This window comes from Phyllostomus hastatus, unplaced genomic scaffold (assembly GCF_019186645.2).
Source record: "Phyllostomus hastatus isolate PE091 unplaced genomic scaffold, TTU_PhHast_1.1 phas_contig_1, whole genome shotgun sequence".
In the NCBI taxonomy this organism is placed as follows: domain Eukaryota; kingdom Metazoa; phylum Chordata; class Mammalia; order Chiroptera; family Phyllostomidae; genus Phyllostomus; species Phyllostomus hastatus.
This window is the reverse complement of record NW_025333498.1, coordinates 30,458,525-30,473,852: the sequence shown is the minus strand read 5'-3', so window position 1 is coordinate 30,473,852 and position 15,328 is coordinate 30,458,525. Positions and strand designations below refer to the sequence as shown.

The 15,328-nt window shown below is 39.9% G+C and overlaps 1 protein-coding gene across 14 annotated transcripts in view; it reads left to right on the top strand.

Annotated features, from left to right (window-relative positions):
* The window catches only part of PKP4 (plakophilin 4), a 254,638-nt gene that overhangs the window by 217,052 nt on the left and 22,258 nt on the right, over nucleotides 1-15,328 (top strand). For all 14 annotated transcript variants that reach the window (XM_045840318.1, XM_045840234.1, XM_045839468.1 and 11 more), the window contains one exon: nucleotides 14,147-14,330. In XM_045840318.1, coding sequence (XP_045696274.1) covers nucleotides 14,147-14,330 — 184 coding nt within the window. The remainder of the gene's footprint in view (nucleotides 1-14,146; nucleotides 14,331-15,328) is intronic.

The window sequence follows — 15,328 nt, the reverse complement described above, 5'->3', positions numbered from 1 at the left end:
GCTTCTTTTTTATAAATAGCTGTCAATAGCTTTTAGGCTTTAAGAAGTATTTTTTGGCCATACTTGTAGGGTAGGGGAAATTATAAATAGCTTTTTAACTAGATACTTTTACCCCTAATAATTCAGTCTGATATGTGAACTGATTGCTTATGAAATGTTGTCTTCAAAAAGTAGTCTTTACTTTGGAATGAGTGTGGTCAATTGTAAATACTCAATTGTCACATGTTAAGGAACTGGACCAGAGGACTTCAGAAGTGAGTTCTGGTTCAAAGGGCTAAATATCAGCCAAATTTAACTGGTATTAAACATCATGTAGCTAATATGAAACTACGAAGTCACAATTAAATCTAGCATAGTTGCATATATGTGTGTTGTATGTTTACACTTATTTGCCAAGATTAATGGAGATCAGAAAAATTATTCACATTTCTCAGTCCCAAAATTGAGTGTTATCAACCTTAATATTCAGTAACATTTTAAGAGTGACTAATCCCTGATATGTTTTAAAGCATGACCTTAAAAGATCCTCGAGCTCTTTCATTAACTCTTCCTCAAGCCAAATACTCATACACTATCTTTAAATTGTAGAATCACAGGGTTGGATGGGAACCTCAGAATTCATTTTTCCCAATTAGCCATGGGTGCCCTGTACAGCTTTCACACGAAGTCACTGCCCGTCATGTGCTTGGACCCACAGGGCCAAGGAGCTCAACACTTCCTGGAATTAAGTCAGAGCAGCAGGGTTATTCAAAAGCAATAAGGAGACATTAAATATGACTTGTGAAGGCCACGGAGATGAGCCCTCAGAAGCTCATTTTGCTAGCAATAGTTCTATAGGAGAAGACCTGTTAGCCCCAAATCCAGCCTCCTATCTCTCTCCCAAACAGAAAAGTAGGTCCCCATCTGAACCATCTTCATTAAAGTGTGTCTGTTTCAAAATGGATAGCAGGGTGCTATGTGACCATGTTGCCCCATGTTCCCTATCAGCTACCCATCTCTATAAAATCCCCTTTGAACATTACCCTTCCAAATGTCAGTGATCTTCCAGAGTCACCTACAAATTACTATGGCCCTGGCCAGCCTTATATGATACTCGGACTTTGTAGGTGCAGCCTAAGAGTTCTTCAGTGCAAATCACATTTACCTTGGGATCATAAACTGATAAAGCACAAAGAACTGATGTGTTCGAAATTACATTTTAGTAATTTACTATCCCATTGAAGTTAAGTGTTCTGTTATCCTTAACATCAGGTAATTCTACCTAGTTATTAATTCAGTGCCTTTTTTCTTAATCCCTTTGTTTCAGTTTGGCATTTTAATGTACTTAAATGAAGAAATTTTAGCTATTTTTTTAAAGATAGCTTTCCTTTGCTTTAAATTTAATAACTGTCCAGGGCTTTCATTTTTGGCCACATCTTTGTGCAGGGAAATAAAAGACAGTTGGGCTGTCATTGTTAGTTAAAATAGTTCTCCAACATGTAATATGATTCTTGTGTTTTTTTCATTGTGTTGACCATTGTCCAGGTTGAAGCCTAATGAATTTATTTTAGTAATTTCTGATATACATAGGTGCTTCAAGTAAGGTTGCTTTCTTTAAAAAAGAAAGAGAGAGAGAGAGAAAGAGAAAGAAAGAGAACAAAGGCATCTGAAAGCTAGATGACATGTGGCTTTCCTGTTGGCTTATAAGATGAATGTCTGCTGGGCTACAAACTATGGATGGAAAGTAGGAAAGCAGAAAAGAACTCATTTGTTCTTGACTGAACAAAAGAATTCATTTGTTGAAGGTAATTAAATAGTGTTCCTATGTTAGAAAATATGAGTTTCAAGTTTTTGAGCAACTTAAAAGCATCATTTTTTAAGACTATAGAAATTGAAGATATTGCACAGAATCGGGAGACCTGCCTCTTAATGCACCAGGTGTCCTGAACTATCACATGTCTATTACCTTACCTAGGTGCAAAATCTTGGTATTTTGACATCACTGGTGTCAAAATACCAAAAGTAGCTTTCGTTTTTGAATAATAATAGATTTTGTTTCAGTGACAGCTCTATTCACATTTCTTTCAATTTAGCAAGAGATTATTCATCCATATGGCTAAGTAAAATATTTCTGCACATCCCTTTTTAAATTTTTGGATGCCAGCAATGCATTCTAGACACTATACAGAGCATGAAATGAGGCATTTTCTCTTCCTGGTTGTGGGCTTCATATTTCTAATTAGACAATAAATTCATAAGAAAATGACAGTCATGCACTAAGGAACAGTAGGTGGGCCAGGCTAAAGGTCAACAGGCAGCAGGACGTTTCATAAAGAGCTGGAGCTCAGTGTACATGCATTTAGCTTTTTGGACTATTACATGCCATTTCAGGATGAAATAATTTACTAAACATGACTCCTTGGCCTAATTGATAATGCCTTTAGAAGAGTTGTTTATTCTGTGGTTCAGAGAGGAGTTGGCCTGTTCGTTTCTGTCCTGCTTTTTGTGGGTCACTAGATCTATCAGGAGCTGCATGGGTAGTTTTCACAAATTAGGTAACATCCCTCTCACTTCCTAGCCCAAGTCAGTAGGATATTTACCACTTGGCCCACTTTGTAAACTAATAGCAATAGAAATGTGTGCTCTTATTTACTGAATACTTCAAACCATCAAAAAAATTGACGAGAAATAAAATGACAAAAATTTAATAGTAACTAGAAAAATAGTTTATTATCAATGGGATAACGCTTAATTCACAGTCACAGAACTTTGAACTGGAAAGGACCATAAATAAATCCTCTGTTCTACCTCCATACTACCCATACCTAAGATGAGACACTGGGGTCCAGGGAGATTGAGTTCCGAAGGCTGGGTTCCTGGCATGCAGGCGGGAGCTCTTCCTTTCCTGCCACCATCTCTGCCCACCCTGGCCCAACCACAGCCACCAAGAAGTGCTGAGCAGGCACAGAATCTAGGTGCAACTGCCCGTTGTCAATCGTTGTTTCCCTTGTTCTTTTAAACTCTCACCAAAAAGGTAAAAGGAAAAAATGCCCCACAGCATCTCCTTTACTCTCTGAATTTTACCCAGGAATATAGAAAAGTGTTGTTTCGGTTGGCCACTAGCACAGTGACAGCAGACTAGTGATCAGGTATGATCAAAGTTTCAGGTTGCTTAGAAAGCACATGAAATGTGATTTTACAGTCTTGTGACTAGTGCAAGATTTATAGTCTGAGTATAAAAGGATTCAAACTTATAAGTGGAGAATGGCTGTCTGTGTGTTGGCTTCCGAATGCTGAGCAAAATGAGGCAGCTAAGGGTGGAGACAGGCACAGAGGCCCTGTGGAACTCAGGCGGTCAGCCATCGGTCAGAGTAGATTTTCTCAGCACAAGAATAGTCCTGTAATGGCACACTCCCTCAGTAGACCAGAAAGCCAATAAATGCAAGAAAGATGTGGGCACCTGACAAAAATCTAAAAAAGTGCTCAAGAAACCCTAATTCAGGTCCCTCAGGTTCATTGCAGATTCTTAGTCTGTCTGATTTCCCAAGGCTTGGGACTGGAAGCACTTTTGTCTCTAAGGTTCTGCAGGTACCAAACAACTAGGTTAAAGATTGGTGCAATTACAAATGAATAGGCACATTCTTGGAACAGGTAAAAGTCAGCTGTGGAACATGCAACTTCAGTGACTTGGTCTCTGTAAATGTCTAACAGTATAAATGACTCTCTTCTGTGTCCTCAAGAACAACCTGGGAGGCCTGGTCACTGCCCTCTGTGCTACTTCTGGACCAAACCAATCTTCTCAGAGAATTTCCCCTCCTTTGACCTCTTCACTTTTACAAACTCTCCCTAACAGACAGAACCGTCCTTTATGTGCCTGATGGGCAGTCTAAGTATTTTGGAACTGTAAGTTCATTTATTTTCTGTGGAAATGCCTTTTCAGGGCATGTAGTGCTACATTATATCATTAATGCTCTCAGCCTACCCATGAAGTTGGAAAATTACCTGGAATAAAGAAGAGTATGTTGAAATGCAAATGTGCGTCCATAAGGAAATCTCTGCAAATTGATAGATCTTTTCAAAGATGCTGTGATCCACCTTTGTATCTGAAAAATCACAGAAGCACAGGCTAATCCTTATTTATGTTCTTTAAAGACTCTAAAGATCTATTACTCATGTCCTTTAACTGAGGAAAAATTTAAACAGCAGGGGTAACCCCCTTCAAATGGAGTATGTAGTCTGGGGCCCCACTGGGTGTAGCGTTCGAGGCCAGCACAGGTCTTCACTTCCAGACACCCAGCCCCTGGGAAGCTTCCTTCCCCCAGGTCACCTAAGGACCCACTCGCTTCCTCTTCTGAAACTAGAGATAGTGACCCGTATGATCACAGCTGGGACTGAGTTAGCTCTCCCATGCCTGACATGGAATATGCATTAGCTGTGTGCAGGAAATATCTGGGAGCAACCAGGTGAACAAAGCGAGGTCCACTGGGCTGGGCTGTCCTCCGCCAAGGAGGCTGGCTACACCAGCCAGCAGGGGATGCAGCGAGCAAGCCTGTCCTGACAGCAGGGGCAGGAAGAAAAAAGCCTGACATGTCTGTGAGCCAGGACCAGGACTGTACATTCGCTTCTGTGAGGGTCACTGTGCAAGTTTCAAGAACCTCTGCTAAGAGGGTAGCATCTTAGGACCCTGGGAATAATTATACACCACAGTAACTTGTTTCCCTCAGAATGTATCCACAGCTAGGCTTTTCTATCACTGAACACAATACTTTGTCTCACTCTCATAATAACTGCTTTCCCATTACTTTAATTCCATTTCAGTTTCATTATTTGTTCACAGAATTGCAGTACTGGTGGAAAGCTTGAGTGGTTTGCCTGAAGCCACAAAGGCCAGGCATTTTTTATTGCACTACTCTCTCCCCACTCCCCCCGATTGCTTCATTCCTGTTCTAGCACCATATTCTCACACATGCTGAACACTTGGCTCATCTTTGACTCCACTCTTAGCTTGCACTCTTAGCTTCCACTCAGGCTCCAGTTCTCCTAGCAAGTACTCCCCCTCACTCTCTGCCTCCCCATCCCTTCCTCCCTCCTTCAGGTCCTCATCATATTCCCCCTAAACTGCTGTTGTGGGACATAGGCTCTGCCGCTGCTGCTCCATCAGCCTCACTGTCATCCCTGGAATAACACCTGTCATTCCACTCTTCCCCACCTATCAGTCAACCCTGCATCCCCTGTGCTCACCTTCTTGGCCAGTTCACTGCCTCAAGGCTCCCCGACTCATGCTCCTCCCTCAGGGCTGGTCCACCTGGAAGGTTCTCCCTGCTTATGCCCGGCTTCTGCCCTTCACACTCTAGACCAGATGTGGTAGTCTCCAGTTCCACCAAACAGAGGTTCCCGTGCTCAGAAAAACATCCAGGAAGAGGCAGCCTAGTGTCAGGGAATAAATAAGTGTGAGCCATAATCAGATCCACATGTTTCCTTGCAGCTTTGTGGCCCCAGGCAAATCACCTCTCCCAGTATCAGCTTCCCGGTGAGAAACAGTCCCTGCTGCTTAGTGTCTTTTGCAGATGGATGTGGAGTGCCTGGCACAAACAATGCAAGAGCTGTACTGTTGCTTTTCCTGTGCTCAAGTGCTTTGTCCCTGGTGCCTTGTGTTAACTGTGACAAGGCCTTCCAAAGATTCTACCTATGTTTCTCCCTTAGAGTCAGTGGGCATAAAATGAATAGCATCCCTACCAGCACTTTCCAATTGAAGTATAATGCAGGAGGCATAATTCTGAACTTCCTAGTAACCACATCAAAGAAACAGGTGTTACTTTGTTAATGATGTAATTTTTTAATCCAATAATTTTAAATTACCTTATAAGCAATATAAAAATTATTGAGATGTTCTACAATCTTTTGTGTGTACCAGTTCTTTATACTCAGCACATCTCAATTTGGACTAGCCACATTTCAATTGTTCAGCAGCCACATGTGGCTAACAGCTACTATATTGCATAGTGCAGATCTGGACTGTCCTGGGAAAAATTTATCTAAGAGGCATGAGGTGCATGGCTTTAACGGACAGGGATGCAGGTGGCCATATTGTGACAGCACATAGTCGCCGTACTATCTTGACATTACTTGCTTCCAAAAAAAAGTCTCAGAAGTTTATAAAAACCACACTGGAGTTAAGGAAGAGCTTCAGAGAAATGGCAAAGATTTTTCCATTTCTACAGAGAGAAGAAACGGAAAAATTTTCTAGATCCTGGATTTCAGCCAGGGACTTCTGGGGAGTACATTGGAGGCAGGTGCTAGGATCAGGCAGGGCCCTCGGTTCAAAGGCCTGCAGTCTTGCTTTGTTATCCACAGACTCTGAGTTTACAAGATGCGCAGACACCTTGACCCTCAGGTGCAATCTGCAGCCTTGAAGTCTTACACTTAGTCTGATATTTCTACCCCAATTTATCAAGAATGTTGCAGGGTTGGGTGTCCATGGCCCCAGTCTGTTCCAAAGAGCCCATAGATGAACAGTTGCCAGGAGGCATGATGCATCTACCGGGAAGTGTCCCTGACCCCAGGGAGCTGAACATAGTTATGATGGTGACGTGTCGTGATGCTCACTCTCTGCCAGGAACAGTGAGGACAAGACCTATTCATCTGTTCTCTGAATACATACTCTCCACATCCCTAAGCCTGGGGGTCTTTTTAACTGACCTCACAGACATCGTGTGAAGAGCATGACTGAAACAGGAATGTCAAGAACAGACACTGAGAACTAGGGTAACTTATAGAAGAAAATGCAGGGGTTTGTCCAGTGGTGATATTTGAAGAGCACTAAGGATTTGGGTTATTTTATTTTTCTTTCTGCAAGGTCAATGAACACTTGTGGGGGGTTTTTATAATTAGGAAACAAGGAATGAATGTAGCCCTCTGTAAAATTAATGGTTTTTGATTTATATCAGAAGAGAAGTAGTTGTATAGGGTGTTAAGTATGTGTCCTTCCAGAGAAATCACATTTCCAAATGTTCTTTGTTTGGTTTTTAATGTCCTTTAAGAAACACATTTTTAAAATCATGCTATTATTTTAATTAATCAGTAAAATCCATTTCTAATTTGACTATAAAATTATCAGTTGGCTTTTAGAATAAGCCATAAAGTTAGGTTTAAACATGAGCTCTTTGAAAATTCTGCAGTGTAGAATTTATGTGAAATGGTATTTTAATTACTTTATTCATTCTTTGTGGGGAAAATGAACTTTCATCTCATGGCAGTATTTCATTGTGATTATTGGTTACTTTTGTGATTAGTGTATACTTTTTCCTGTGGTAGAGAATAAGTAGCATTTGCTCAAATAATATACATAAAGCTTTCTAATATTTTCTAAATTAGTTCATATGTGTATATTCTTAGTCCTCACAACAAACATCCAATTGCTTTAAATTAAATAAAAACCTCAAGCATTCTAAAACCAAATATAGTTTATTTATAACTTTCTCTTTGGGAACCAGGAGATAGTGGAGTGTGCTGCAAACTATTTTTTAAGCAAATTTTGTGTTAGGATGTTGGAGCTAGAGTTTTATCATGTTAATGGAAAAGGCTAATCCTGCAGCTCTGTATTTTCTCATCAGTCCCGCTACATCTGGGAGTTGGTGTATTTTCTATTCATTACGTACTGCTCTAGCAACCTTCTTCCTGACCCATTAAATGAAGCCCTAGACAGACTAAGTGGAGAGAACATTGTTTTATTACTACTTTAGTGAGGTGGAGTGCACACAGGTATTATTAGCTGGTCTTAAGAATGGTGCTTTTTACTTCAAGTTGAAAAGCCAAATTAATCATTCCATAGCTCAAGCTTTTAAGTTTAATTGAACCTTCTTCATTCAATATTGGTTGATCAAAACAGGTTGTTTTGGCTTTCCATAACCTTATTTTTGAAATGGAAAGTGAGGAAGAAAACCCACTATCTGGAGACTTGTTTTGATGTTGGAAATGGCCAATTAAATCCATACCAAATGTTGTCGCTCCTTGTGTTACACAGTAAAGTGCAGGATTGGTGGGATGTTATAACTTACAGTGCAGATAATAAAGCTACCTTTGTGTGTGTCCCTTGAATGCCACAGACCTAGTAAAAATAGAATCTCCCCTTTTTTTTTCTGGTCAAGAATAATTTCGAAATTTTTTGAAGTTGCAGAAATGAAAGCCTGTATTTTCATACTGTAAGATTGGTTTTATAGTCAATAAGTCAACTCAGTTGACCAAAAGGGAGCATAGTCAGCTTATCTAAGATGGGTGTTTTTTTTTCTTCTTTCTTTTCTTTTTTAAATTGTGGTTGTACTACAGTTGTCCCAATTTCCTGCCCCCTCATTGCTCTCCCTGCCCCACCCTGTTGTCCATGCCTATGGGTCATTTATACTTGTTCTTTAACTAGTCCCTTCCCCTTCTTTCCTCCCTTATCCCCCTCTCCACTCCACTCTGGTCCCTGTCAGTCTGTTTCTTGTTTCCATGCCTGTGGTTCTAGTTTGCTTGCTGTTTGTTTTGTTCATTAGGTTCCACTTACAGGTGAAATCATACAGTATTTGTTTTTCACCACCTGGCTTATTTCATTTGGCATAATGCTCTCCAGTTCCATCCATGCTGTCATGAAGGGGAGGAGTTCCTTCTTTCTTTTTGCTGCATAGTATTCCATTGTGTAAATGTACCACAGTTTTTTAATGCACTCATTTACTGATGGGCACTTAGGCTGTTTCCAGCACTTGACTATTGTAATTGTGCTGCTATGAACATTGGGGTGCATAGGTTCTTTTGAATTGGTGTTTCAGGATTCTTAGGGTATAATCCCAGCAGTGGAATAGCTGAGTCAAAAGGCAGTTCCATTTTTAGTTTTCTGAGGAAATTCCATACTGTTTTCCACAGTGGCTGCACCAACAGTGCACTAGGGCTCCCTTTTCTCCACATCCTCTCTAACATTTGTTTGTTGATTTGTTAATGATGGCCATTCTGACTGGTGTGAAGTGGTATCTCACTGTGGTTTTAATTTGCATCTCTCTGGTGGCTAGTGATGTTGAGCATGTTTTCATGTGTCTCTGGGCCCTCTGTATATCCTCCTTGGAGAAGTGGCTGTTCAGGTCTTTTGCCCAGTTTTTAATTGGATTGTTTGTCTTCCTGGCATTGAGTCTTATGAGTTCTTTATATATTTTGGAGACCAAACCCTTGTCTGAGGTATCATTGGCAAATATGTTTTCCCATACAGTTGGTCCACTTTTTATTTTCATGATGTTTTCTTTAGCCGTGCAGAAGCTTTTTAGTTTGAAATAGTCCCATTTGTTTATTTTTTCCTTTGTTTCCCTTGCCCTAGAGGATGTATCAGCAAAAATATTGCTGTGTGGGATATCTGAAATTTTACTGCCTATGATTTCCTCTAGGACTTTTATGGTGTGGTGGCTTATGTTTAAGTCTTTTATCCATTTTGAGTTTATTCTGGTATATGGTTTAAGTTGGTGGTCTAGTTTCATTTTTTTGCACGTACGATGCCAGATCTCCCAGCACCATTATGCTTCTGTCCCCTTTTTCAAATATTAATTGACCATAGAAACATGGGTTTATTTCTGGGCTCTCTATTCTCCTCCATTGAGTTATGTGTCTATTCTTATGCCAGTACCAGACTGTTTTGATTATAGCAGCCTTGTAATATAGTTAGATATCAGGTATTGTGATCCCTCCTACTTGTTCTTCTTTCTCAAGATTGCTGCAGCTACTTAGGGTCATTTGGTTCCATATAAATTTTTGAAATACTTGTTCTAAGTCTGTGAAATATGTCATTGGTATTTTAAAAGGGATTGCATTGAATCTGTAGATTGCTTTGCGGGTAGTATGGACATTTTAATGATGTTAATTCTTCTGGTCCATAAACATGGTATATGCTTTCATTTGTTTGTACCTGCCTTAATTTCTTTCTTCAGTGTTCCATAGTTTCCTGAGTACAAGTATTTTGCCTCCTTGGTTAAGTTTATTCCTAGGTACCTTATTTTTCTTGTTGCTGTAGTAAGTAGGATTTTTCTCCCCAATTTCTGTTTCTGATAGTTCATTGTTAGTGTACAAAAATGCCTTCAATTTCTGAATATTGACTTTGTGTTCCACTATTTTGCCAAATTCACTTATTATGTCAAGTATTTTTTGGTGGAACCTAGAGGATTTACATATTTTTAATAATTTAACATTTTACAATTAGACAACACTGCTCCTTTCTGTTTGCATTGGAGGAATGAGAATTCTGGCATGTTGTTTTCAGGACATAGAGCAGCAATGGGATTCTTCTATCCCCATAGCTAGAACAGTAGTTTCAACCACCATCTGTTTGGTCTTCAAGTGAAAGGCAGGCATAACTATGCTGGCAAATTTCTTTACAGATCCAGAATATTGTTCTAACCCTTTCCCCATAGTTATAGGCCATAAAGACACTCCTTAATACTGAGCCTTAAGAAAAGGCATGAAAGGGAGGTAACACTGAAGCACTAAAGTCTGATCATCAAGGAAATAAAAAGGCAATCCAGAAACAAATAGGAGCTTTAAGTTGGATTGATCAACAAATATTTTTGAGTTCCTATTATGTTTCTTACATATGTGTAACAAGATATATAAAAAGATGATGATAGAATTTTGTTCCTCAACATATTTGCTAATAAAATGGAAATTAAAATTAAATCTAGAAATACAAATGTTCATCATCATTTAAAATATCAACATGTAAAATTTCAAGCATACAAAATAATTAAATGGGAAATTAATTGATTTTGTGCAGCTTGGCTCTTTAAGGTATTATGTGTAAAGCACACAATTCCTGGGACAGGGTAACACCACAGTACATGTTCATGTTACTCTTCTTTGTATTGATTTATGTGCGTTGACCTGTTCATTCCCATGTAGACTTAAAGGCAATAGTAAATTGTAAGGTGATCTGTATAGGAGTGGGCAAAAGTAGATTTACAGTTGTTTGTATGCAAAAAGACATGCATGTTATAGTTATTACAATAAATAAATAATAATACAAGAATAAACTCTGTCTCATGTACTCACAACTATAAAGCTACTTTGTCCCGCCCTATAATTCCACTGGTCATTTTAAATGCCTAGTAAGAAAAATAAAAAGCAGTATAAAATTCCAGTACCTACACAGAAAATCAAGGAAATTTGCAGATCTGGGAAATATCCTCTTACCAAAAGTAGGTCTCAGCAGTAGCCAGGAGTAGAGTTAGGAACCATGAAAAACAAGCTTTGCTGCCAACCATCAAAGAACTTCTCTGCCTCAACTCCAAGATCCAATGTTCTAAAGAAATGCCCTCTTCTCTCTTCTTAGTCACGTTTTCACCTAAGGTTTGTGACCCACACTGTTTAATTTTCTCTAGAGAGCTATCTAATTTTACACATGTAGCCTATATTATGATGGGCATTGCTTTCCATAAACCTTGTCTTACTATTAATTTTGCTGGGATGAATTTATTCTGTGTGTTAGAAACCCTAGTTTTTCCTGTACGTGACGAATTTTGCAGAGTGAGGAATTTTAAAAGCTTTGACAGAAAGATAATTTGCTCCTGTGGCATTAAGAATCACATGTTATAAAATTGTCAGCAGAGATGATTATGAAATGACCCGTCCACACCAATGGGCTCTGAGCCACTGCCACCCCTGTGGGTGGCTCATGCTCCAGCAGGTCCTGTTGGTGCCCTGGGATGAGTGTAGTTGGCCTTGTTAGCAGGAAGTATTAAAGCCTTATTCATGATACCATTCAATGCTTCATTCCATTCTTTCTTTTTTGTTTTTGGGTTTTTGGGGTTTTTTTGTTTGTTTTTGTGCTCTCACCAGAGGACATGCTCCCTGACTTTAAAGAGAAGGGAAGGGTAGGAGAGAGAAAGAGAAACATCAATGTGGGAAACAAACATTGATCAGTTGCCTCTTGCATGTGCCCTGACCAGAAATTAAACCCACACCTTTTGGTTTACCAGACAACATTGCAACAAAGTGAGCCATTCTGGCCAGGGCCCATTTTTTTTTTTCTGTGTCGTCTACCACCTTTTGTTATTTGGGTCAGGACAGACCTCCAGAGACTCATACTTAGCTCCTAGGTTCCTTCTGTGGTCACTAGTCCTCGAATACTTTTCCACTAAGACAGTGCTTTTCAAATGCCTTTGGGCATGAAGCCCTTTTTCAAACAAACACACACTGAAGCCCAGTTTGAGGATAGATAAGTATGGAGCCACAGTTAATAATATAAGCAATGAACGCCCTGGCTGGCGTAGCTCAGTGGATTGAGCGCAGGCTGCGAACCAAAGTGTCGCAGGTTTCATTCCCAATGGGGTACATACCTGGGTTGCAAGCCATGACCCCCAGCAACCACACATTGATGTTTCTCTCTCTCTCTCTTTCTCCCTCCCTTCCCTCTCTGAAAATAAATAAAATTAAATATATATATTTTATATATATAAAATATATATTTATATATATTTTATATAAATAAATATTATATTTATATTTATATATATATAAATATATATATATATATATATTTATATGTTATATATATATATGCAATGATCTATCATGGCAGAAAGAACAAGCTTTCAGAGACAAACCAAGGTCTTTAGAACTGCCTGAATCTCCCTCCCTGTCCAGGCCTGACTGGATGGGCTGCTGCTGAGGCCGAGGTCCTGAAAAGCTGGGGTTGTATTGGACACCCTGCCCCAGCAGAAGGGTACAAGCAGAGAAAGGTGCAAGTCCTTAGGGAACAAGGAAAAGCCAGTCACCAAGGTGCAGACGTCAAAGCCAAGTGAAAAAGGAAAGGAGCAGGCACAGTGTGGAGAACACAGCACTCAGACGCCTTCCCAGATTGGAGCCCAAGCATCAGCCCCCAGTGTCCACCAATCCCTCCACAACATGTAGACAGAGCAAGGCAGGCTTTCGGGCAAGGGATGGTCCTCTCAGGTTATCATCAGAGCATTATTTCACCACCTTCTGTTCTAGTCCTTTGCTCTTACCTCTCCTACCTCCAAAAAGAGTAAAAAGCTCCTATCAGCTCTCTTAACCACCGTCCTTCATGAAGGGCCTTGTACTTTCTCCAGGCCCCAAGAAGGCTGAGCAGCTTCCATGCCAGCTCCTGGGTCAACGTGCACCTCCTTGTCTCTGACCCAGCACTATTCTCAGGTTCACAAGCTTGACCTGCTCCCATGGATGAGGGAAGGTTTGTCGACCTATTCTCCAAAAGTGTTCCTGTGTGTTGACAGTTCTAAGAGTGCTATACAGACTTCTGAGCAGCTTGCCAAGGAGGTGTGAGGCAAACAGGGCTCTGAGACACGTCAGACGCAGAGAAACTGCAACATCTCCCTAACATCTCTTTCCCTCTTACTTAGGAAATGAATTGATGTGAAAATGACATTAGAGTAGGTATAATATTGATTTTGCTGTAATTTCCAAACCAGTAATTATTAGAAATGTGTACTGTAACAATAACCCACCTCATAGTTGACACAGAAATCAAGATAATCTAATGTGAGAGTGGCTTTTAATTTATTGTGAGTTTCACCTGTATCCAGAAGGAGGAGTGGCAGTAATGTGCACTGCCTCTAAAATACATAGTAATAAAACTCTCAAAGGGGAAGTAGAAATATCTAAGCCTTATTTGAATAAAGCAAGTGTAACCACCCTCTGTGCCAGCAAAGTTACTGCCAGCATTAAGCTTGAGCCTTCCCAGTAACAAAAGGAAGAAGAGGAGAGACTTGTCAGGCTCTTGAGAAAGAGAAATTTTCCAAATTCTAAAAATCGTTAGTCTCATAGAACATTGAATGTCAGGGATAGTTCAATGAATGATGGCTTGACAGCAATCATAGATGCATTACATTATGACCTATTACCCTCACAGAGTAACTAATTTGTTTTGCAAAAGCCATAGCTGCCTTGCTTGACAGATACGTAGGCTCTAAAACTTAAGCGAAGGACTATTACAACTTTGTAATACTGCCAGAAGCTCACATATGTTCACTCAACATTTACCAGAGGTCCAGCCCAGCCCGGTTGCAGTAGATTAGGTTTGGAACAGACTGAGTTCACATCAGTTAGGGCTAATATGTTTATTTTATTACTGAAGCTGCAGGATCTTTAATTGATAATTTGCTGTTTAAAATCTCATTTTTAGGAGTTCTTTGGAATTTATCCTCATGTGATGCTGTAAAGATGACAATCATTCGAGATGCTCTCTCAACCCTAACAAACACTGTGATCGTTCCACATTCTGGATGGAATAACGCTTCCTTTGATGATGATCATAAAATTAAATTTCAGACTTCACTCGTTCTGCGTAATACAACAGGTTGTCTGAGGTAAATTCTTTATCTCTTCTTTCTAATTAATTCTGTGCTTCAATAATATGACATAGGTAAGCTGATCCTGGGCAGTTTTAGTTCATTTTATTAACACCCACCTGAATTTCCAAGTTTGCTTCAAAATTGAGGCCATTGGACTTCGTTATCCGTGAAGAAAACATTATGAGCTGAGATTGGTGTCCTGAAAGACATTATCATATAAATGACTCTTCTTTGATTTAGTCAGAAGACCGTTCATTCTGAAACTGTGCCAAAATTCCTGTGTTTTCCACTTGAAGAGCATTTTTCTGGTTATCACATTCTGATTGCTGATGTGCTTGTAGCCTCGTTTTTGTTTAAGTTCAAAATGTGAAGGTTAAAATATTTTTGCTTTTAAAAGAGTACAAAGAGGTGTGTGGTTCAAACAATCATTGGGTTTGGGTTTTATAAATAAATGAAAGTGAGCCCAAATAGTATTTTCGGTCATTATCTTTAGCATGTATAATCTATAAAACCTCCCCTAAGTTTTACACAGTATTTTTCATTGTTTGCCATTAACACTCATCAGCTTAATTTCTATCCCATTTCCCAGGCTTAGATGCCCTGGAACTGGAAGCGGAAGTCTTGGAACAGAGAAGCATAGTGATGATGAAAGTGGGCTCTGGCCTCAGACAGCCTGGCTTCCCATCCCATTCTGAGCCTGTTTCCTCATCTTTAGAATAGGGATATTAGTACCACCTCAGAGTCATGAAGAATCAGCTTATATAAAGTGCTTAGTGTTGTATCTGACACACAGCGAGCACTATTTGACATCTAAACATCTCTATAACAGAGAGCTTGGAAGAGGGGGAGGGAGGAGCCTGGACTGCTGCTCTGAAGTCTTCCACTATTGTGACAGGTGACTGTTGGCCCTGAAGACGGGGCGAGGGAGTCAGGATTCTGGAAAACAGGCCAGTTCCCAGCTCGGGTGCTTGTATCAAAGGGCAGCTCACCTACTGATCATCTGTGGAAGCAGC